The sequence below is a fragment of the Sylvia atricapilla genome, chromosome 3 (genome assembly GCF_009819655.1).
Source record: "Sylvia atricapilla isolate bSylAtr1 chromosome 3, bSylAtr1.pri, whole genome shotgun sequence".
Classification (NCBI taxonomy): Eukaryota; Metazoa; Chordata; class Aves; order Passeriformes; family Sylviidae; genus Sylvia; species Sylvia atricapilla.
Window position 1 is genome coordinate 105,514,507 of NC_089142.1, and position 26,209 is coordinate 105,540,715.

The 26,209-nt window shown below is 40.6% G+C and overlaps 1 protein-coding gene across 6 annotated transcripts in view; it reads right to left on the bottom strand.

Annotated features, from left to right (window-relative positions):
• Positions 1–26,209, bottom strand: part of MACROD2 (mono-ADP ribosylhydrolase 2) — an 861,715-nt gene that overhangs the window by 361,248 nt on the left and 474,258 nt on the right. For all 6 annotated transcript variants that reach the window (XM_066316515.1, XM_066316514.1, XM_066316518.1 and 3 more), the window contains exon 6: positions 4,212–4,333. In XM_066316515.1, the coding sequence (XP_066172612.1) occupies positions 4,212–4,333 (122 nt within the window). The remainder of the gene's footprint in view (positions 1–4,211; positions 4,334–26,209) is intronic.

Here is a 26,209-nt window from a genome sequence, read left to right on the forward strand (position 1 = left end):
ATTTAATTGATGCACAATAGCAATCCCTAGCACTGTGCAAAAGAGATCAACATCAAAATACAAATTTTTTACTATTAAGAGATTATTCTGAACATTTAAGAAAATTAATTTGCTCTAGCACCAACTATTTACTCTCTTTGAATTGCCGTTTTTTGGTGTGTTTTTTTTTGTTTGTTTTTTGTTTTTTTTTCCATTCAGCTGCACCAACTTAAGTGGAGATAAACAGAAACCTGTCTCAAGTATCCTCTCTCACCAGACAGAGGATTATATTAAGACTCATCCAACACAAAAGGTTCCCCCTGACCACACAAATAGTCAGACAGCAGCACAAGTGTCCTAGAGGGAGCACAGCTACACAAACAAGTGCTGAGGAAAAAAGCAAGGCGTGGGTTTGGGAATGCCAGATAACAAGGACACAGGAACACAGACTGTGGTAACCTGGAAGGCAGATGGAGCAGATGACCTGAGAGAGGCTAACTCTGCACAAAACAGCTGATGTGGCATTTGAAACCTCATATTGAGTATAAAACCTTTCACAAAACAGGCTCCGGAGACAAATGTCAGGGGCTGTGTGATTTCTCTGAGCAATCCTGAGGATGATCAGATTTGTTCCTGAGGCTTTTCTTCCTGCCTTTTAATGGCTATGCAGACCCTCACCCACAGCTGGGCTGCTGGTGGATTATGAACCCTGGCAGTCACTCTGACAGGCACCCCATTACATTCCCTCATCTCATTTCCAGTTGCACCCATCTTTTTCGGGTTTTTTTTTAGATATCAAGATGATAACATGTTCAGATGAGATACCAGTGCTCCCTTAGGAGCTAGCCAGAGTTGTTCTCACTCATACCTGGACACCTTGGATGTGAATTCAACCTAAAAATTACTGTCAGCTACACCCCATAATTGCCCTGTTGGCACACAGAAAATGATATTGTTCTCTCCTCCCCTCCATAAAGCTGCATCTCAGAATTTACACAGTATTTCAAGGCTATTGCTTCCCTTCCTGTGTGTGAAACAACTGCATACACACACACACAAGAGAGTTTGGGTCCATTTTGAGTCCTATTCCTCTTTTCCCCAGTCCAGTCTCTATGGCATCCATCATTTCTCCAGAGAAAGATCAACAATACATAATAGTGAAACAAGTAACTGCTTTAAGTACATCTAATTTGAGACTTGCTATTCAAGCCCATTTCCTCATTGTGCTGGTTTTCTGACTTGGACTATTTCAAGTGAACTGGGTTATTTCTCCCCACCATGTGCTACTCCATCCTTTCCTGTGCTGAGTTCTGCTGTAGCTGTCAGCTACATTTCTGACCTCTCCTCCATTGCAACAAAGGCAGAAACTCCCTTCTGCTACTGGATGGACGCTGATGGGGTGATATTCACAGCCTCTGATCAGTTGTTATCATACATCTCTGTCCTTTTCCAGCGGTTGCAACACTGCCTATTGTAGCACCATTTGTAAATGTAATTAATGAGGTGTTTATGTACTCTTCAAAAATCATTAAGATGTTAAATTGAACTGCATTTAGTGGTGCACCCTGAGTCACCCTGCGTGCTCTGGTCCAGCTCAATACGTTGCCATTCATCATCACTCTCCATTCATAATGCCTCCAGCAATTCTAACTCCTTTGACACAACCCACGTTCAAAATACTTCCAATTGTGGTGGGGCTTTTTCCTCTTTTTGCAGTAACTTCTAGACTTGTCCTTTGTGTTTTGAAGGTAACAGATCTGTGCTGTTAAGATCGCATGTCTTCCTGCCTCCTTCTCAGTTATTACAACTGCAAGTGAGTGCACTGATGCTTTCTGGTTTAGTTAATGCTTTTAGCACACTGCAACTTCCTATCACCAATACCTATTTACGTGTCATTGACACATGGCTTTTCATTGTGATATACTTTAAAATTAATTGCTTTTCTCTCTCATATACTTATTTCATCTTCTTGAAAGAGGCAATCAAAACAGGCCATCCATGGGCACAGCTGATTTTTTTTCTTCCTTATTTTACACAGGTAACCTTTTTGTCCCCCCCCTCCCAGTTTTTGTCTGTCTTCTTCTTACTGCAAATATTTCTGTTGCCATAATCCAGTCTACACTCAAAGGTTGTCTATTTGAGTCAATTTTAATCCTTTGCCCCCTCTATCTGGGTCTCTGCAAGCCTCAGAAATCTGCAGATATTTTAATTCACTTTCTTTCCCTTCCCTCTACTCCCACAGTACTGGATCTTGTGAAAGCCACTTACACTTGGCATTCTTTTCCTTCAGACTCCCAGTAATCCACCCCTCCCTAGCTGAATGAATTATACATTTTACTTTTCTCCAGGCTCGATTTGCTCATTAGGACAGACATTTGAGTAGCCTTCACTTCCCAAGGCATCCCTGAAATCACTGGACTTGGGGCTTTTCAGAATGGCCCATGATCTGTCCTGTGGACTTTAAAATCCGTATTGCTTGCTGAGCTTCTAAATGCTGCTATGAATGAGTGGCTCTTGGCTCCTGTTCAGTTTGTGCAGCTGTGTTCTGCAAGTCTGGGTGCTGAGCACTTTTTATCTCCAACAGGTGCACAGTCAACAACTCTTAACCGGTGAGGAAATAACCTGTGGATGACTCCTCCTGTGGTTATCTTTGCTCATTAAAACATCAGGCCAGTTTCTATGAAATATCCATGTTTCCACGAGTACAACCCCTTTTTATAATTCCATGTTAGACATCATAATACTACCTAAAATGCCCTAAAAATTACAGACTCCCTGTAGATACAGGCATTACCTACATTGACCAGTGCCCACCAAAGCTTTTCCTTTGTTATTTCAATATTTTTTACACCCTTTCTTAATTATTATTCTTTTTCCCAGATGATATTAAGAACTTTATTCCCAATAACCTGAATGCCCCAAAAGCCTGTAATTGCCCAGAGCAGGCAGAAACAAGGATGGATGTAGGAGCAAAGCTCTTACTGGCTCTCAGGAGAATCACAGCAGAACACAAGCATCCTTCAGTGTTGAAACAACACCAGGGAGAGGCTCAAAACATGCCCACCAACCCAAGGTTGTTTTCAGCTCCAATTCTTATGCCCAGAATTAAAAAAAAAAAAAAACAAAAAACCAAAACCACAAACCCACCAAAGAACACAAACCCCACAATGATTTGTATAATGGCAAAATGAGGGACTGCCGGGCACCATTTTGAGAAGCAGAGAAAGGATGTCACGAGCACAAAAAGTGTTGAAGAGCAGAGTAGAGCTCTCACCAAAAAGAAACAAGTGATATTCATCAGGTCTGACTCTGAAGGGCACATCTAACTTCAGTTCAAAGCCCTACAAACTGTCCTGCCCCTCTCCTCAGGCAGAAAAAAGCGCTTTATTTTCCATTTGTGATATTTCAGTGTTAATACTGAATATTACATCCTCATACAACACCATTGGTTCAGCTAACATTTTTTAAGATTGTATGTTTGCATCCTAAGTTGCCAAACATATGTGCTATCACATACCCAGCCAAAATGACCCCCAGAAGTGTGAAGTCAGGCTCAGAACACAAATTCTTCCTCAAACCTACAAGGAACTAACCTTTGCATATGTGAAGACTTAAGCTGCAACTGCATGAGCTACAGAATTCAAGCTCTGGAGCTGGAGAGGGAAAAGCTCCTTTTCTCTGTGGCTTTTGAGGTATAAAACTGTACCACGTATTCCAAGTTCAATGAACTTTACAGTTCAATGAAATATCATAAAATAGCCTATTTTATGATCGATTTTGATGAGAGGGTGCTAAAACAAATGACAACTGACCAATACCCTTATTTTCAGGAAGAAATATCAATGGGCAGAACAAGCAACAAATTAATCACTTTTCAGCCATTTAGGAGCCTGTACTGCAGGCATTTATCCTCCTGACCAGTGGCTTCCTAGGGTTTTTTAAATAAAAAATACAGTGTAAGAATCAGCCATGGGATCAGCTTCCTCCCTAGTTTAATGAGACAGCTGCTTGCACTCCTACTACCAGGCACACTTCCCCATACTCCTAAAATAAGCTCAGCCCTTTCATCTGGCAATTGTTTGGGCCAAATCATGTTTAATTTTGGGGGGTTTTCATAGCACAAAGAGCAAGAAACGTGTCTGGAAGCTTACAGTCGTAATTATTCGACATCAAGGAAAGCAAGATCCAAACTAGAAAAAACAATGATGTGTTTGTTTTCCCACAATACTCACGATTGATCTGATGTTGTGTTCTTTTGCCAGTTTCAGAGAGGACTTGTAGCAACTTGCTAAGTTTTCTTTATGAGTGTCAGTGAGATGGCCTCTTGCAATTGGGCCAACAGTGTGGATCACATCTGCAGTGAATAAAAAAAAGAAAATAAAGGAACATTAAAGATGCTATACTGTATCGCACATCAACCCATCTGGTATTGTAGCTACACACAGAGGTAGAAAAACAATGCAAGCAAAGGTATTTAACTGGAAAACACATAATCTACATGTACAATGACTAAACCTAAATCAGTAAATGTTAAATTTTGAAGAATTTGGACTGAAGGAGGAAATGAGAAAGATACAGCGAATGCATGTTACGTCTACTGCAATGCTCACACAGGAGAGATGAAACGTTTAAACAAATCCTCTAAATCTACAACTCTACAACTGTAAATGTTGTAGAACTTGGAAATTGTTGTTCTCACTCCTTCAGGTCTATTTGACTGGGAAAATTCCCTATACAGAACGTCAGGACATGGTTGGCACAGGTCATACGGGACACACATGTCACAGGTGATACACAGGTCACCTCTGTTTTCCCTCAGCAACCATTTGAAAAGAAGGGAAGTTAGGAATGTATTGGTTATTCAAAAAACATGTTTTCCTCTCACGTCAGAGCAGATGGAGACACCATGCAATAAAACAAAATATTCTGTTTGAAGGAATTTGTAACGAGCAAAAAGAGAAAGCACAGTCATCTTAGGTATGATGCCTTTGGACTCATCAAAATCAGATGCTGCAATCAATCAAAATCTCCAAAGTGCTGCAAGAAAAATGAATTCAAGAGCCTGGAGTAAAAGAAGCATTGAAAAGAAATCTACAAATTAAAAGGTACCATGTTTTTTTTTTTAATCTTCCTATTTTCCCCCAATTATTATGAAGCACATTTACTTTTTACACGTCATTCTATATTATTTGTGAGCATAAGAAAATGAATTATGGTGGCAGATGTACATTTTTTGTTGCCTTTCTTTCTATTTTCCTACAATGTGCAGTAGAAATAAAGAGTGGCACTACACGTTTTTCTTTTTTCAATGTTGCACAAACAGGGATTATCCCAACACTTTCAACTGCAGTTCTGCTGGTCCCCTTTTAGGTTGTGTTCCTGTCCCATGTGGGTCAGGTTTCCAAGAAACATCTGCTGTTGCTACACTCCAGAATATTTTAATTTACTCACAAATCCTACAGAATTAACACCATTATTCTTTCCAAGCTGGCTTTGATGATTTCCATCCAACATATGCCAAAGCATAAGAGAAAACGGACAAATATTAAAATGTAGACTGTCTTTTTTTTTTTTTTTTTTTTAACTCAGACAGCATCTGTCAAGTCCTGCTCTCTGCTACCTAAAATGTGGCTTTTATGCTGAGCCATTTTGTTCTGAAAAACTCAAAATCTTTTCTATACATTAGCCACAAAGTATTGACAAAATACAGGAAATAAAAGCACGTCTGATCCCCAGTGCCCAGAAACGCCAGGGAATCCGCTGTGATGGAAACTGAAACCTACAAGAGCTAAACTTCCCAAGTGCTACAGAAAACCCTCCTCCTGGGAAGTAAATAAAAGGTTGAGAACTCCTCTTTCCATTTTGATCACAGTGATTTTCTCCAGTTGTGGGAGCAAGATGGGCAGATTGGATAATTTCTGTCGGATGTCACAGCTGCCAGAGAGAGACTCCAGAGAACCCTCCCCACAACTGAGCCTTTATCCACTGACAACAGGTTGACAGCAGGACACCGAAACAACCTGTGAGTGCAGAAAAGAGTGATGCTCTTACATGTGCTTTAGCTACTGTCATAAACTGAGAACTATTAAGAAAGGACTTAAAAAAGGAAAGAGCCTTAGTTTGAAGTTTGCTTCTGTGTGCAGAGATAAGGTGGTGTGAGTACTTCCATTACCAAAGACTGTAATTTCTGTTCATGACTACAGCAATTTCCTGGATGTTGAGACTTTCCAAGGAACATTTCTATTTGGAAGTGCTGGTAACTTCAGGGAAAGGAAAAAAAAAACAAAAACCAAAACCTGCCTTCTTGACTTTTTTCCTCTGTTTTTTATTTTACAACAGGTGAATTTCAATTACTGAGCCAGAGCCATGATTTAACAGTGGACTTGGCAGCCTGGGTTACCGGATGACCTTAGAGGTCTTTTCCCACCTAAATGATTCTAGGATTCCACAGGGAGAGCAATATACTCATGAATCTCATCTCAGTCAAATTCCCCTCTACATTTACAGACACCAAGACCAGAGTTACCATGATGAATTTCAAATTCACAATACCCAGCAGCCAACAAGCAAATAAAGGGATAACTACAAGACCAACTTAAAAAGAACGTGTAAAGGATGAATAAGAAAAGAATCATAAACATTTCCCTCTTTCGGCTGAGTTTCTTGCATTTCAACATGCAACTCCTTGAAAGCTGAAGTATAACGGCTTAAATTATTCATTGGTTACTTAAAGGCAAGAAGGAGTTTTGGGGAACAGATCAAGGACCAAATTCTTGCCAGGGTCTTTCTGTATAAAACTCCCACAGTATAGTTTCTGGATGCATTTCACTTATTAAATCTTTAGCTCCATTCCTTCAGTCTTTCGTTATTAAACACTAGTTTTAAGCCTCTGTTGAATAAATGCAAAATGGTTTTGTCATCTTTTTTTCAGAATGCCCAGTTTAGCATTCTCATAGCAACTTGCCAGTGATCCTGTATTGTTATACTATATCCTTCATGTAAATAAGTAACCTTTAATGCAGTTATTAGCTTTCATGTTTAAATTTCCCAAAGTCCACCATAGGTGGCTCTGTAGACAAGGACAAAAAAGATGGTTATGGATTGAACAGCCTCGACCAACCCAATCTAATGGGAGACATCCTATGGCAGGGGCTTTGGAATTAGATGATGTTTAAGGTCACTTCCAACACAAAGCGCTCTGATTCTATAAAATATCACAACTATTGCAATTGTTTACAGCGTATCATTGGCAAAGACACCCTTTTCTTGGGCACACTATTATTCTAAAACACATGCTAAACACTTTATCAGCAGAGCAGCACTACTAATATGCCAGTGCTTTATGGTCAGCAGACAAGGAGAGAAGTAATAATTCTATTGTTGTACATTGTCAATAAAATCAGTGCGTACATACATTTCCTAAACTACACGTTATTCTTCTTAAGCTATTCCAAAATACCTTAAAGTTTTCAGGTGGGCAAAAACCCTTTGAGATTTTACAGGCACAAAGGCAACAAATCAGAAAACAAAACAGTTCTTCCCCTTCCTTCAACCCATGCAGTTACCACCTGAAAATCAGACTTCACGAGCTGAAGCAGCATAATTTATTTTTTAATATATAAACAAAGACTGTCAAACTTCAAGCTTGTCTGTCACAATAAAGTTTCCTTACTGCTCAATATTATCCCCTGCAGGGAGATGGAGGAGTGTGTGCCATGGGGGAGGTCTACAAATATTTGTCCACAAGAAAATCCATGCTGTCCTGCTGTTCTGGCCACCCACTACAGCAGCCAGCCCTCAATTGTGAACTTCCAGCACTGCTGTCAAGGATAATCATGGATTGGCAAGGCCTATCTGGCACCTTCCACACCCAGCCAGGACAAGGATCCACCCTGGGGAAGAACATGGGGTTTTTGAAGGACAACACAGCAGTAAAGGACTCTCACAGGACAGATACGCAGGAATGAGTTTCACCAGAGAAGGCAAACAGACTGCAGCAGCAGCAAGGCAGTGGGGATGGGCATGACCATGGTCTGGAGGTACACTGTGGACACCACAGCATGAAACACGAGTGGTCTCATCACCCCAAGACTCTTAAATTGGGAGAAATTTAGAGAAACTGCAAAAAGACTTCCTTTGGAAAAGCTGGCTCCTGTTTGCTCTTGTACACCTGTGCCCTTTGGGGTCTGAGCGTTTCTCAGTGAGGTCAAACAGCTGGAAGGGATGTAAATTTTTCCCAAAACCTAAAACACTAGTTTTTTGCTCTTCAAAACCAAGTAAATAGGTTTAAAAAAGGGAATAGTCATCACTCAGAGAATGCCACACTAACTATCTGCAGCATTTTCACTTTTATGTCAAAAGAAGCTGCCAGCACTGCTGTGGAGTTGCTGATTTACCATGGTCAGTCTTCCAGCCAGGAGCACTGATAGGAAACTTCATTAAGGAGAAAGCTGCAGTCCATGGGCACATAAATCACTTTGTGTACACAGAGCAGAGATGTTTGCTTACGTTTTTAATAGTACATTGAGGTGCAGAGCCCTCAAGGAAGGTATAACCTTATCTGGGATTCAGGCCACAACAATGGATCAAATTGCTTTTAATGCTAATGAAGCTGTTGGTTTAAAGCGGTGTTTATAAGGAAAGGGGGGGATTTCAGAAATGAAACTACAACTGCTGTAGAGTACAAACTTTATGCATAAAAAGGCCAATGAGACTTCTTTCCTCAGGTCCTTTTCTTTAAAAAGTCAATCCACGCACCTTAAACTTGCTGTTTTCTCACACAAGTTTTCAACTGTGCTGCTGTGGGGAAAGGGGAGAGCAGCACAGGTGAGGGTGAAGCACGACTTCAATTGAAAAGGGTGAAGAGAAGTGAGTGTGCTTCAAAAACCAACCTCGAGGACTGACATAAATTACTTACAATGTAATTTACTCTTCCCTTGCTCATTGAAAGTGTGACACTAGATGGCAAAAATATTAGCACAGCGAGCTTTTCCAAACAACTAAAAAAAGTACAAATAAGTTTCTCTCCTTCCTTCTATTACAGATGTGCGTGTGGTGCATTCACACTGTTAATGAACCACAGCCAGAATCAATTCATATTTCTCTCATTCACCTCATTTACACATTCACAGCCATAGTTGGCCCATCCAGCCAACTGCATGTTGAATATTTAATTCAAATTATATAATTCAAATAACGAAGCTGTACCCTGTCAATCACAGTGGGAACCAGATGAATTTCAAGGAGGAAGGCACACTGAATTAAAAAAAAAACCCAAAAAGGTAAAAATTCAGAGCATTAAGGGTTCCATTTGTAAATATTATCAGTTGATTTACACAATCAGCACCCACCCATATTGGTGCTGAAAAGGAATAGCTGAGGTTCAGTTGGTGGCAAATGGAATTACCTCCACATATTCATACCTATTGGCCATCCCTATTCTTCAGGAATGTCAGCAGCCTATTACATTGGTTTACAAATTGCTCAGCTTTTTCATTTTCTGTTTCTAGCTACATGCACTTGCACATAAAAAGTGCATTTTCAGGGTGCAAGAAACAACTGCTAATTTTAATTTCAGATCAAATGAATCCCACAGGACTTCAGTCTTAACTGTGTGTCTCCAAAAGCAGATTAGCAGAGCTGAACATTATAAATAAAAGACATCTTATTTATAAATCACTAAATGCTGTGTGAGACTACATACAACACAACTCCTATCTTCAAAATCATTTCTCTCCTTTGTATAGGTACACGTTCGGTATATATCTATATATATCTAATATCTGAAATACATTATATATATATATATATGCACACACACTAAATATATATTAAATATATACAAAATATATTTTAATATATATACCTAATATATAAAATACATATTATATATAAAATATATAATGTAGATATATATTTTAGATATTATATATACTTATAAAATATATATACCTATATAAATTATGCATATTTTATATAGACATATATTTTTATATATAATATATATATAATATCTTATATATATAATAAATAATATTGTGCTTTTGAGCAGTTAGAGAGTCATTCTCAGGTTTTCAGGCTCGGGGCAAGAAGCACTGCTCGATCTGAACTTTGTACCTTTTATAACTGCCTTCAGTGATTAATTAGCTGTTTTGGGTGAACCCCAAAAAGAATGTTTCACTAACTGCAAAAGCTCCGATATCTAGAAGTCATTTGTGTAAAACATTTAAGCCATTTTTCACTTAAACGGCATTGTCTGCCAAGGAAAGGCAAAGAATATATTTACTGTAAATTATTAACCAGCATCCCTCATTGTGGGCTAGACGTATATCCTAACAACACAGCCCAGCCAGAAAACAATACTCCCAGAGGGAGAGGAGGGGGATTTGCTGAGTCTGAGAGACCCTTTGGGGAGCTGCAGGAGTTTGCACTCAATAGCCTGCATTTAGCATCTGTGGGAAGCTGGGAAACACAGAGAGCTTGTTTGTGACGGCCCCACCGCTGCCTCGACAGCCGGCCAGAGGACTCCGTCACACGAGTCACAGCCCGAGCCTTGCTGGCACACTCGTGCTCGTCATAAAACACAAGGCCCAAGTTCTGTCTGTGCAATCCCAGAGCAGCTCCCCTCCCAGCAGTGAACCCCCAGCACGGCTCTGCAGAGTCAGGGCCTCGCCATTAGCGGCAGAAACAAAGTCGGCTCTGTTCAGGCGGGAGGAGCGCGCGGTGCAATTAGGAGACACCACACTGTATCCCAAAGTAACAGGTTTTACAAAGCAACTCAGGCCCACGATGACAGATGTCAAGGCAGTGGCTAGACAGGCGGCCCTGTAACTTCCATGGAAATAATTGGCTATGTGTAAAGCCAAAAGGCAGCGGCTCTGCTCTGGATATTCAGAGTGTGATACGAACGGACGTGAAATGAACACGACAAGACCGAACATGAAGTTAAGACATCCACAACTCATTATTCCTGGTTTCTTTTTTCGTCTCCACTGGAAGGATTTGCAGCAGAAACGCTCAAATGTTATGCTCATTCCCTACCTCCCTACCCAAATAAAGACCTTAATGTTGGATTGTTTTGGGGTTTTTTACTCAGAGATGGGGCAACTGAGAGGTGTTTTAAAATTTTTTATTCCATTTTCAGTCTCATGTGAAGGGTGAGACTGTACGGATGTTATAATTCACACCATCACAATCATAAGCCAAACTATTTCCTAATTACAGTACGTTATAAGCGTTTCTTGGCCCATCAGCTTCTGCTACACAATGCTGTTAATGCCTTAAAGCAAATCACCTAAAACTACCCCTCATGGGTCCTACAATGCACCTTTCATAGTTCTGTTTCTCCGAAGTCTCTAGTCATGTGTGCAAGGCCATCCTTTGATACTTGCTTCCAGTTCCATTTCTCTCTCAACAATGTCCATCCTATTCCATGGCACTTCTAAGTCAGCATTTTCTATCCCAAAGTCTGTCAACAGATACATCCCACGTGAGCCTTCTGTCAGGCTTTGAGAATTCTCAGCAAATCCATTTCCCACACCTTAATATACCTAAGAAAACCAGAAGAGATGAGATTGTGCTGCCCCAAGAAGATTTTGTCCTCCAGAAAGTCTCACTTGGCTGCAACAGCAGAGGAGCTCTTGAAAACATGTACCAGGTGATGCCCTTGAGCCAAGCAATGCTCTGCACCTTTCACTATTATTCTTCCCAAGTGGACAGTGCTATAGACAAAAATGTCCTAATCTGTCTTTTTATTAATGTTTGCTACACATAGGAAAGCATGAGCCACAAAGATCCTCTGTTTTTACTATATTGAATAGCAAAAGATGTTGGTGAGTTTGGGTTTATATCATTTGGTAAGGCTTTTCAACACTCAAAAATAAACTTGCTTGCCCTGAAGTGAGAGTATTTATTCTTCAGACACTAAGACAGAGTTTCAGGCTACCATTACACAAAAATTTTACACCAAAATCCACAGTCTGATGAAGGATATAACACCAGGCATGTAAATTCAAGGGATATTTAATCCCACTTGATTCTTGATTCAGTAGAGAATCTTGCAAATATTACTCCCAAAAACACGCAACACTAATCAAGTCATAAAAATGCAAATGGGGATTAAGTTAACTTCAGTCTTAGTTTTGGAACTGGATTAATTACAGAGGCAGAGAAATCAGAAATGAGCTAATTTATGTTCTCAGCTTCTCAGAGCATGGGCCCCTTGTCACACTTCATCTGTTCTCAGTGTCCAGCCCTGTTCTGTTGAAGTGAATTTAGTTACCTCTGCTGCACAATTAAAGCATAAATATACCCTTTAAGCTATGGGGGAAATAAAACCCAGCAAAACAAAACAAAAATCCCAAAACAAAGCAAAACCAAAAAAAACCCCAACCATCCACAAAACAAAAAAAATCCACAAAAAACCTCCCTCAGCCTCACTACAAAACAGTACCATATGACTTTTATTCAGAATATATTAATACTCAGAACTAAATTTCTTACACTTTCCTCTGAGTGCTGAACAGTGCTACACAGTGCTCTGATCATTTAACAACAAGCCATAGCAAAAGCTCTTTATTCCCTATTTTAAGGGTTTTTTCCTCTAAAAATTCTATTTTGATAACTTCCAGCATTTCTTATTAAAATGCTCTTCATTATTTGGTGAAGCTCATTGTAGGGATGTTGAAACAAAGGAAGGCATCCCAAGACACAAAGAAAACAATCCAACATGTTACGTGTACCATGGCCATGGGACATCTTAAATACAAGCAGATCCCCAGATACTGCGCCAGTACTCCAAGGCTTGCTTTCCCTTATTCAATTTATTCAACTTGTCACTCAAATTATATGTCCTTCATCTAGAATTTAAGAACATGAACACATAAAAGCTTACAAAATACTGACCTTCACTTGACAGGACTGGTGATTATAGCAGAAAGTTTTCAAAAGACCAAACTAAACAATCCTTGATCACAAATTCGCAGCAGAATAACCCCGGGTGAAACAAGAGGAAACTGCCAGCATTGGTTTTATCTGCCCATTGAAGGGATAAAAATTTTTTAATCAGATCACTTCAGGTAAAAAAGGTTTTTAAAAAGACCGAAAAAATTGTTTCCTTAAGAGGAAGTTTTATTGCCTTCTTCAAGAGGCAAAGTGTGACTTAGAGTTTCAAAGGCAAATTTATTATAGTCATAGCTTCAGTTGTGCATCTGTTCCTTAGGGGTACATTACAAAAAAGTCCCCACATTTGTTTCTTTCATTTACTGTCACTATATGTTTTCTTGGGGATAAACAAACTTCTTTCACCTCAGAAATTGGAGCACATCTATTTTGTTTGACACATTTCTAATCTACATATCCCTCAGAGCAGAAATCAGATGCTTTGCTAAGGATTTTGCATGTCTTCCTTAAGAAAAACAGAAAAAAAAGAAAAAGAAAAATTACAAGTTCTCCATGTATCTTCTAAAGAAACCAGTGGCAGCTCAATCAGCCTCATTAACTTTCAAGTTTGAACACTGGAAACCATGGAAGGAAAGTTCAGTATTTCCCTTGCCACAAACAATACAACACAGCTCTTGCAATGCAGATAGGAGAGCCTCGTGCAGCCTCCTGGTGCCATTTTTCACCTCTCAAATCCAGGTGGATGCAGGTGGAGGAGAAGGTTAGAAACTAAAAGACTGAAATCATGAAATACTTTTATTTAAATGTTTTTAGTTTCATTTAGAAACTTAAAGACTAAAATCATTGAATATTTTTAAAAATGCAATAAATCCCAGTTTAAAGGCAGAGCTGAGGACTCATTTGAACCGTGCTGCAGGACTCCACTCTACACAGAGAATACTGTATTCTCCTCACAGCAATAAACACGGTGATTATAGCTCCAAACTGGCAAACTGCTGCTAAGCTTAGGAGCAATCTCACAGAAATTGTGAGATTCAAGGTAACAAGGATCCAAACAACCAGCAAAGGAAATGAGAGCACACCTCCAGGATGAAGAAATGCACACTTCCCATTTCATCTTTTAAAGGGCATCACTGAAAAATCCCACTCTTACTGCTCTTTTACTTTCACAAGAAAAACACAGTCTAATTTACTTGACCTTAAGTGTTTATCTTCTGTACTTTCAGCAAGCTGCATTTAACAGACCTTTGTCTACAGCCAGTTCTTTAAGAGATGGCTGCCCCCCCCCAATAACTATGAGCCCATCAGAAAACAACAAAAAGAGGAAAAAATTGAATTTACCATTGAAACCTCTCTCCCAACCTCAGTCAAACACAGTCAATGGAAAGAGGAACATATGATGCAGCACCCAAAAGCAAGATCAACTCATTTTTAAAAGCTGACTAGATTTCCAGTTGGCAGGGCCACTTTAATTGCCTTATGTAAGTGTGATAGGTGAAATAACTGGACAGCTCTTTGAACCATAGGATGAGACTTCTTGCCTAGAAGTAAAATATCACTTTCTATCATCAACTGTATTTTAATTTTGGGTGGCTGAAACCATAGTAAAGCACCCTCCTGATATCAACATATTCTAGACACTGAGTTGTGAGGATGCTGTACATGCCAAGATAAAGTCCTTTGACCCTTCTCCATCCACCTCTTCACAGAGATGCTCTCTAGTTTGAAAGATAGTTTGGTTTCATCAGCTGGCAGTGAGACAAATATTAGCGCTTGGAATCCAGTGCTCTGCAATCCATCCTAAAAGAAAACCCAGCAGATGATGGAGGCAGGGCACAAGCAAGCCTGGTCCTAAAGGGGGGAGGGAAAATTAAAATAGAGAATAGAAAAACATAAAAATGAAAAATTGAAAGACGTGTGTCTGCACAGACTACAGACAAATCATCTATGCTATAGATATGGAACAGAGAAAAAAGATCAGATTTAGAGAAGAACTGCAGTGCTGCAACCCTGCAACCTGCACGCTTTGTGATAAACAGCTATTACTTCTCCGAATACTTCAAACCGAAAAAGAGGCTAATTTATATTGTTAATAAATCTAACTACTCTTTCAGCAGAACTAAGTAACCATAAGTCTTGAACCAAGACTGAGAGCAGCCATTTTCCCTGGGAGGGCAGGGGTAGAGTGGAGGTAGAATAGCCCTAACACTGCTTTGTTACACACACGCTCAGCCCACCAGAGCCTTTGCCCAGAGCAAACAGGACACACCCCACAGCTCCTTACACCTTGCTTGTTCTCAGGACTCCCTAAATTTGAGCCCAAGTTGACAATTTTCCCTGCCTGCCTCTGCTGACAGGGCAGCAGGATGTGACTCAGGGCAGGCAAGCGGGAAAAAGAAACAATTATGGCTCTGCCTTGCCATGGTGCTCTGCCCTTAATACTTCAGTTTTCTTTCACAACTGAGCTTGCAGATACCACAAGGATCACATGGAAATCATCTGATCTCTTCAGCCTTCCAGCCCAGAAAGATACCAAAAGGAGAGAATAGAAGACGCCAAGAAAACACCACTCCAACCTTTATTCCCTTTACTCTCTGGATTGTGCTCGTGATACAACATCTAACTGAGCGATATTTCTCATTAAGGAATAAGAAATACATAAGAAATATACACCCTCTCATGGACTGTGACCTGCTCAGCCAGGCTACTTGCCGGCTGGGTTTACAGAAGCTGCCTGCTTACAACAAAGATCAGCTCACCAACACCAAAGGTAAGGACCACTGAGGTGGAAAGGAGCTAAAAGCCTCCAGCAAACGTGTTCAGAATTGCTGGCAGACAAAAAAAAAAAAAAGCTAAGAACAAACACGAGATGAAGCCAACAAGGGTATTTAGAGAAAATTGTGGTATGATATTTCACACAATATGCAATGCTCCTGCGGTTCCAAGTGAAAAACAAGCTTTGACAAACATCTTGAAAGTGTTTTGCATCAGTGTAAGTTGTAAACAGTTGAATTTTCAGCACGAGCAAACATACCAAAATAAGAAACAGGGAAACTGGGGTTTTTTTTTTTCAAGATAAAAGATGTATTGCAAAGTGAATTGTTAGCAGCTTGCTGAGGCTTATTGCACCACTAATGTTCTCCATGTCAATGTCACCAGGAAGAACCCTTGGAGAAACACTGGTGTCACCTCTTGTTCAGCTCAATTGAGAAAAATGTACTTAAACAACCTTCTGGAAAGTCATGTAATGAGCTAAAAGAGCTGTTGAAGGACATTCTTGAGCTTCAGCTTTCTGTAAAGGAAACACAGATGTTAAAAAAGCCAACTTATGCCTCAGCACTACTGTAGCATGCCATTAGCCTGTCACAAGCATTTCACAATCATCACCAGGGGAGAATCCCTAACTCTAGTCACTCAAAAGAGATACTGGGGTTTAGGAACTGGGAACCAGAAAGACTGGGGCTAGAAACAGCAGCAATGCCTTTGAAAAAAAAAAAAATAAACCTAACAGGGAGATGGCAAAACTTGTGAGGGCGACAAGTGTCAGAACCACATGCCATTTCCAAACCCAAGACTGCTGGAGGGAACTGCCTCATTTCTGGGAAACCATACTGAGAAAAATATATGTAATTCTTATTGCACTTGTCATTGAGGCTAAATGGTTATTTTGCCACCTGCAGCGCCCACAAACCCAATGAATTGCTTCTTCAGGAAAAGAAGAAATGCCTGCAAAATCACATTACTGCTTCAACACCAGCCTGAGGATTAGGGGGACTTTTCAGAAGCCCATGTGCAAAGTTGTACTTCAGAGCACTGTTTCCCCTTACTGTGGGCTGTCAGAAAGACAGACTGGTATTTCCACGGTGAAAGCAATTGCTCCAAGAGTAATGTCAGCCCTTTTTGTTCACCAAGTGCTAGGAACCGGAGCACGTGAGGCAGTCAACCATTTGGCTGACCTCGCCAGCAGAGCAACATCCAGTCAAGCAAGCAAAAAACGTGTTGGGCGAGATGGCAGAGAAGAAAATCAAACACAGACGTGTACTTCCACAACGTTCTTGTGATGCCACTGCATTTTCTCTTTTCAAAGCAAGCCAAGTGGTTGATACAAATCGTGGCAAACAACCTGACCTTACCCAAGTCAGTGTTTTCAATGTGGATCCTGGGCCTGAAAGGAAAAGAGGGAAAAGGGGAAATCCAACTGCTTCGGCAGTGTCATTTACACAGTCAAGTGCTAAACCCCACCTGGGCTGCTGCAGGACTTGGAAAATCACTTGGCAGCACTGGCTGCTGTTTGAGAAGCCTGTAAATAGTACCCCATGGAAGAGGCCAAGGATGAAGAACCTTGGGATGATGATTTCACCCCACTGTGAAGATTTTGAAAGAGGCAAAGCTTTAACGTAAGCAAAATGGCATCTTTTTATTCTTAAAAATAGGGAACTTTTACCCCGTGTTAGTGCTGATAGTGTTCATGGTTTATAATTTAAATATTTGGCTTAAATCTTTCTAGGAAGCTAGGCTTTTTCTGCACATTTGCAGCAAAATGTATTAAATATTACTGATCCAGAACCTCATAACCTTTAGCTACAATACTGCATGTTCCTCTCTAGTTATATTCAGCCAACTTCAAGATTGTCTAAACTGATACCCTTGGCTTTAGGGATAAAAAAAAACAACCAAAGGAAAAAAAAATAACACCCCACAAAACCAATCCTCCTTCCCAAATTCCCACAGGAAAGTGCTCCTTTCTCCCTGCTTCTCAGCCAACAGAAGTTTTGTTGGGAACTTCACCTCATTAGAGTCCTCATCATTTAAATAACATTCAGCAACAAAGGACCCTGTCATAAAGCTTTTGATAGATGTTTCATAGCCAACACATTATGGTCAGGATTTATGGGAACGATTTAGAAAAGTGGAAAAAAAATAGGACTGGCTATCATTTAGCGGAGAAATTATAAATGCAAATTCAGATGAAAGACAGTATCCTTTTCTTCATGGAGACAAATTTTGAAGAAGTTTCTGGAAAAAGGGGACCACATAATAAACTTCTAATTTCACCAGTAACATTAGGAAAGGAAGATTACAATAGGCCAGGTACCATGTCATCCTTGATATACTACTACACTTCTTTATGAGCACATTACAATTCAGAGAGCTAATAATAAAAAGTGATGCTAAGATGATGAATGGATGCTATGCAATTAGACCTATTAGAATTCACAAGAGTCGACAGGCAATAATCAAACCACTTTCATGCTGCCCATTGCAATTATCTTTGCACTTAAGAATCAACAAAGCACATAATGACTTGCTCTCAATTAAGGAATTCATGAGAAATGGAATTTTAATTAGTGTGTAGAAAATTTGGGCCATTTATTACTTTACAGTCACAACAGATTGTAAAAACTATTTGAGTAGTCTTAGGGTTCAGGTCCAAAAAGAACAGACTGATGCTTGGAAAAAGGAGTCCCTAATAACATCCCCTGAAATGGGATTGCTAAGGGAAATGCACAATCATTCTGCTAAATTCTGGAGGGGAAAAGAAATACCCAAAAAACCAAACCAAACCAACAAACAAACAAACAAATTCAAAAAACTAAACAAACCAACCAAAACACACCACAAAACAAAAAAAAAAAAAAACAAAAACAAAAAACAAAAAAACCCAAAAAAACAAAAAAAAACCAAAAAACCAAAAAAAAAAAAAAAAAAAAAAAAAAAAACAAAAAAAAAAAAACCAAGCCAAAACAAATTACACAAACAAAACCTGGAACTTGTGATTCAAATGGAAACTGCTGCTGATGTTCTCAATTACCAGCTGATGAAAAAGCTGGGTAGAGTTACATTTATTTGTGGTACAAGCCACAGGTAGCAGAAGGTATAATTCTACATTCTCATCACAACATGGGTGGGACAAGACAATGAAAATGCACCATCACTTAAAAAAACCAGAGTCTGAATAGGAACTTGAATGCTGATTTAAATTTTCTTTCAGTAGTGCTTGAATAGGAAGACTCCTTAGATTCAAGTAAAACTATTCTCATGGTTTGATCTTAATACAAAAACATTTACCAACAATTTGAAAAGCATCAGTTAAACTCTAGAAGTGGAGCTCTTTGATAACATAAAACAGAGGTTGATTAGGAAGTCAAAAGATTATGCTGAACTCCAACATTACAAAATGCACATTTTTAAAAAATGCAAAAGAAGTTCATGCTTCAAGTGTGAATATTGGCAGTTCAGAGATGAGTATAATGCAATGTGCTCACATAACATCAATGAACCAGTAAGACACTAAATAACATATCAATTTGCTGAAAATGTATTTCCAGCACGTGGGTCAGCATAAATCCAAGCACAAGTATGGATTGGGTGGAGAATGGAATGAGAACAACCCTGAAGAGAAGGAACTGGATGGGAGAATCTCAGTGTGACCCAGCAAGCCCAGAACCGCCTGTGCAGCATCCCAAGCCCTGTGGGCAGCAGGTGAGGGGGGATTCTGCCCCACTCTGGTGTGACCCCACCTCCAGAGCTGTGTCCAGACCTGGAGCCCCAGCATAACAAGATGGGCACGCTGAGGTGAGTGCAGAGGAGGACCACGAAGATGCTCAGAGGGCTGGAGCACCTCCTCTTTGAAGACAGGCTGAGAGACACGATTCAGCCTAGGGAGGAGAAGGTTCCAGGGAGACCTTAGAGCCTCTTCTGATGCCTTAAGTTTTGGCTTTCATGTTTTCAGACTCTGTGCTGCCCAGGGGTGCAGGGCTGAGCCTCATATTAAGTGTCAGTCAGCTCTTCACACAGTGGGGAGACAAAACAAATCCTTTTCCTGCTGGAGACCAGGGACAACATTCAGCCCCAAAAGCACAAACAAGGGTGGGCTGAAGGGAGGAACAAGAAGGATGGGACCTCACAACCTGGAGGTGGAATTGGACAATTCAACCCCAATGTGCAAATGGACCAAAACTTATAAAAATGTAACACCTCATGACCAATCACCCATTTTGTGACCATTCTTAGTCCACCCTGGGTGTAGCCCTGGTCAGGCCCTGTCCTGCCCAAGGTGGATCCTGGAGGCCTTTCAATAAATCCTCACTTTATTCTCCAGCTCTGTCCAGTCTCTGTTCCAGCTCAGCCTTCCCAAGGCATCACTTCCAGTGCTTAAAGGGGGCACACAGGACTGAGAGGACAAGGGGGAATGGCTACAAACTGAAGGGATAGGTTTAGATCAGAAATTAGGAAAAACTTCTTCCCTAGGAGGGTGCTGAGCACTGGCACAGGTTGCCCAGAAAAGAAGTGGCTGCCCCATCCCTGGAAGTGTTCAAGGCCAGGTTAGATGGGGCTCTGAGTGACCTGGTTTAGGGAAAAGTGTCCCTACCCATGGAAAGATGGTTGGAACTAGATGGGCTTTAAAGTCCTTTCCAACCCAAAACTTCTTTGATTCTACTCAGCCTTTTTAAAAGATACTACTAAAAGTCCATAATAGTTAAAAAAAAATCCCTGTTAAATACTGGGCCATTTGGATTATGGAATAATAAAAATTTAGTTTAATGCATGATTATTACCTGCAAAAGTGTACCCCGTGCTTTGAGTCTTACCAATTTCCTATTTTGCTCTATTTCCATTGTCAGGGAACTATTTCAGCATTCCTCATTCTTGGTTCCATGGGGGAGCCCTGTCTTTACATTGTCCCCATTAAAAAAAAAAAAAAATTCACAACAAGCTGAATGGCTTCTTGTAAATGATAATATTCAAAAGAAGGGGAAAAAAAAAAAACCCCACCACCCCAAACCCTTTCACACAGGGATTCATCCTTACATTTCCCTATGTGCTCTGCTTGGTGAGGGCTCTGGGAAGCAGCAGGGAAAGCAGCAGGCATTGCTGCCCCAGGGCCATCCCTCCCATAAAGGGAACATTTTCACACTGCTGCAGAGCCACCATCTTCGCCCCACGCAGCATTTCTAGGGAAAGGGAGCTTGTAGAGGCATCTTTCTGTCTGCAGCATGCTGGAATTGCCCCTGGGGAGAGCTCGTTCCAGGTTACAGCAACTCAGCTGCTGTCACTTTGGATCAGTCACAGGCAGGCCAGCTCAGACGTGAGGATACAGGGACACCAGGACGCCTCACTTCCCAGCCCCTGCTTGTGTGTCAAGTGCAGCACACCCCAGCCAGGGCATCCAGCAGGCCACCCTTTGCTCCTGCACAGCACAGTCCTGAGGTCACAGGAGGAGGAGGTAAGGGAAATGGGATAACCTGTTTACCTCGCTGCAGTTGTTAAATGCGGGTGGTTTCTGCAGAAGCGATACCAAAAGTGATACCAGTGACTCTGGCCCAGGTACTGCAGCAAAGACACTTCTGGAAAGGATTTGAGAGCAGTGAATCTCCTCGGAGGCCCAGGGTGAATAGTTCAGGCATATCAGACATTTTGATCAGAAGGCAACTACCAGTTATGCTTTAAAAACTTAACGCAATTAATTCAGAATATGCTTACAATGTAAAAGAACAAAGTCACTCCAGAAGGGGCTCCCAGATTAACATCAAAATCTGTTAAACAGTCATAAAACACACTGTGCTGCTGAGGGTTGTTAGGACTGAACCTGAACTAAGCGATTCTCTGTGCCACAGAATTTACAGGATCGTGGCTCAGTAACTCATTAAAATTAGGGTTCTGTTAATTAAAGCCTTCTTTCCACGTGATAGATGGTTACTGTGGATGTAAGCTGCACGTACTGTTGAAACTTCATATTAAGAATAGACAGCACGCATAAAAAGCATAGCCCTGGGTAGAAATAAAGTTGCTTCCTACAGAAGCAAAGATTTCTTGTACTGCAATACAGACAGAGAGAGACAGGTGGAAGGTTCTTAAAAATTCATGAAAGCTTTGTTGGCATCCACCTTTATTTCAAAGTCTCCAAACAGAATCCTTTTCACTAGTTTCCAGTCTTGCTGAAGGCCACAGAAAGCTTTTTCAAACAGATTCAAGAGCCATTATGAGTGAACTTGCTTGCACTCCTGCCCAAATCCTTTCATCTGAGATTTTAAACCCCACGTATTTCATTAAAAGGCACAATTATTAAAACAAACAAACACACCAACGAAACAAGCAATGGGCAGAAGTGTGCTCACTATAGTTAGGGAGACAGAGCACAATTTATTTCATCTGAAAACTTATTACCCAAAAACACCTTGACATCTAGGACCATCTAACACTAGGTTTTAGTGCTGAAAAGGGCTTCTGAGGGAGGAGGGATATCTACATCAGAGAATGAACCCCAAAACCCCTAGAAAGAGAAAGCCTTAGGATTCTTAAAGATTCGTCAGGGGTGACATGGAAAGTCCACTGACTGCAAGAAAGTCAATGAGGCATCTCTAAGGTCACATAAAGGGGATGTTTATGATGAGAAAACCCTTGAAAAATGTATCTTTTAACCAATAAGCTGTAAAATTACCAAATATATCTTCTCATTAGAAGAGGCACTTTTTTTTTTTCCCCCAATTTCTCAAAAAGAGAACATTGAAGAACATTCTCTGCTATTTGGATATTCAAGTCCAGTTTTCATCCAGCTGACCCTTCCAAACACTGTATTTGAGTCTTTGATGGCTTCATGGTTCAGTGAATTTGAATCCCTTTCTTATTTCCATGACTAAAAGGAAAATTCAAAACCAGAAGATTTGGACCACTTAGAAATCAGGCATGTGTTAGAGGTTAGGTTTGCTGCAACAAAACAGAGGAATTACAGATTCCAGAATGCACTTTTGCTCTCCCATAGCAGAAAAAGTAAAGAATGAGCCCTTAGCCATACTAGTAGTCATTAACAGCTCTGAATCAAGATAAACCTGTGCACCTTCCACAAATGCTGATAGCTGAATAAAGCTTCTAGAACTACCTACAAGTGATGAGACGAAATCACGGGTCTTACTCCAAGTTTTGACCCAGTAAATCCAAAAGGAACAAAATGCTGCAGACCTACATCCAGCGTGGGCTCAATTTTAAACATAAGCATTCCTTTTTTTTCTGAACTGAAGCTTATCCTTAGAATTTACTTGCTTTTCACCCCTAAAAGTGTCAGCACTGGCCTGTGGAGCAAAACTCACACAGCCATCAAAATAATTAGCACAGCAAAAGCATCACAAATAGGCTGATGAGTCGGTTGTTACATGAATCTCAGCCTCTAACAGAGGGAGCTGGACTTCTCAGATGAGATTAAGAAGTTTCTCTACTTCACCAGGCATCATCTTGATGAGGTGCTGTTCCTCCCCTGCTTTCCCCCCAAAGGAAAGCATCCTGGCTCTGGGGAGCTCATTCCCTTCCCCAGCTCAGGGCTGTGCAGAGTCTCAGCAATTATGCACAGCTACACGAGCCTTTTCAAAGGGCTGATGCTTTCAAGAAAGTAAAGAGGCATTTGGGCCATGTTGACCAGAATCCAGGACATTAAAACCCTGGAGACTTTGTACTGATTGGCTTTTTATTTTTGTGTTTTCTTGCAAGGAAAACAAAATGAATGAAATGCAGACAAACATGGTCTGATCACAAAAGAAATTCATTTAAACACAAAATTTCTACCTTGTATTTATCTGTCATCTCCCTTTTTTACTCTGCCCCTACCCTTCTTCACTAAAATATTTATGTATGATAATGATTTCCTGAAATACAGAATGAAATCAAACGATATTGTAATAAAACTCAATGAAGCAGAAGATAAATAAATCAACATCAAGTATCATTTTTTACAGCCTTCCCAGAAATAAAACAATTAGCACATTAGCAGTGAATGCAATAATAAAATTAGCCAATTAGGATATTTAAGTGATTACCACATTGAATTGAAAGAATAACTGCTATACATATGGATAAGTTCTGCTGAGATAGGGAAGAATCTGCACTGTCCTCTTCTGTGTCAAAAGGAGCGCTTGTGCAACAGAGTGGATTTATTGCCACACACAAAACCTGATCTGATGTTATCCTTGCTCCTCCAGTGTCTGAAGGAGACACCTTAAAAGCAAATGAGAAGATAGTTGTGCTCATGTTTAATGGCTGTTAATTGTAATGCTATTTGCAGCATCCTTGCACACCAAGACTGACTACAGAGCTGTAATCGGTTCTTTAGGAATGCTACCAATTAAAAAAAAGGATATAAAGAATAAAAACTAAAAGGTTTACACATTAATAGCACTTCAGTGTTTCTCTCCCAGATGGTAACACAGCTGACTGCTGTTCCCTCTTATAACACAGCACTGTTTATCCTCTGAATGTCCCCAGTATAAAACTGTTTTAATCCTTTGTTGCTGTTGTAAAACTTGATCTACTGTCGGACAACATAAAAGCGTCAACTTTTGGATATATGGCACAAAAAGCAGATAGGATAATCCAGACTGTACATTAGCAACAATGCAGTTCATGGCTCAGAGATAATGGGATTGCAGATTATTAGCTGAAAGGTGCAGTATTTCACCCCTCACAGCTCTGGACTGAAGCGCAGTCCTGCTGCACGTGGCGCATTTTGGGCACGTTTTCTGGCTGCTCCCTTTCCCATTAGCCAGCTCAAAGCCTTGCAGAACTCAGGCTGTGTGACTGTGCTGTGCAGTCAACTGGAAGGAAGCAGCACTTTTATTGCAAGTGCCTGACAATCTGTTAGTTCTTGTAGAAATTATGGAGCCGTTATGAAATCTAATACACGACGTGGAGAGAGATTAGCAGAGGAATGGGGCTTTGATTCGGCACCTTAAGGAAGATGGATGAAGGAAGAGAGAGCAATTAAAGCAGTTGGTCTTGAGTGCAGAGTAAGAACACCCACACAAACCTGGACATTCACCTATTCCTCCCTGCAAACAGGCACACGGAGTGTGCCCAAGGAGTGCCATCAACCAGCCTTTATTTGCTGGCTATTTGCTATCCCTAAAATAAAGAGGGGGAAATATTCATAAACTGTCTTGGGAAATACTCCATTATATCAACTACATGTCTATTACTAGACTATTATAGTCACATTCTTCTACAACTAAGTTACAATAAAACAAGAGGAAAAGGGGTGTGGAAGATTAAGGAGATGTAGAAAAATTGGAGATAAACATCGGTAAAGAATAACATATTTACTGAAGCAAGCTATTACATACTTAAAGCAAATAATTCAGAAAGTGGGCAGCAGGCTGGAGAGGCAAGCTGCCCTCAGAACAGATATCACCTATCATCACAGAATGGTTTGGGCTGGAAGGCACCTCAATGATTATCCACTTCCCGCTCCCCTGCCATGGGCAGGGACACCTTCCACTAGACCATGTTGTTTCAAGCCCCATCCAGCCTGCCCTTGAGCACTTCCAGGGATGAGGCACCCACAGCTTCTCTGGGCAACCTGTGCCAGTGCCTCAGCACCCTCACAGTGAAGAACTTTTTCCTGTTATCTGATTTAAACCTGCCCTCTGTGACTCTGAATACATCCTCCCTTGTTCCAGCACTTTATGCCCTCGTAAGAAGCTCTCTTGCAGCCCCTTTAGGCACTGCAGGCTGCTGTAAAGGTCTGCACCACAGTCAGGCTCTGCCATGAAAAAGTAAGTTACAGGAAGGACAGAAGGGTTTGCTTCATTGGCACATAACCCCCACCTACAGCAGTTGACCTAAAATGTTTATTTATTACACACAATATATGCACCCATCCAAAGATGCTGCACCGTGTTATTTAAACACAGGCTTTATGAATATTTTTATAGCACTGCTATTCCCCCCAAGTGTGTATTTATTTCCATTTTAGCTCGGCAGTTTTCTCAACCAAGGCTCTGTGATGTAGGTCTGTGTGAGAACACCAACTGGAAAGACTTTAAATCAACCTCCTTGTTAGTGGAAGCATACAGCACTATTAACCAGGGACTTGATATTCCTTCCAAAGAGCAGGAGGTCAATTCCCTGGGCCGAATTAATATCTCCACGGAATGATTTCCTGGCTGATGAGTCAAGAATAAAATGACCTCACTCTGTGGCTCAGCCAGGGCCACCAGGACTCAGTGACCATATTCAGACCTGGGTCCAATGTCCCATCACATTTCACCTGCTCATTACCCACCTCAGCCGAAAAATCTGCTGCAGAGAAAAACAAAATTATGCTAGGCTAAAAGCAGGGCAGTAGGAACTAGGTAAGATACTCTTTTATTTGATGCTTTGAAGTCAGCAGGGTTATGCATCTCAAAGCATTGTTTCTTTGCATAGATCTGATATTCAAACAATAAAGCAAAATACTTTAAGCATTTTCTGTACACCAGAACAACCAAAGAGAAAAGTATTTTAGTTTTTCTCTTGTTTATGTGTAAGAAAAACAATAAAATTAGACACAGAATAGAAGGGCAAC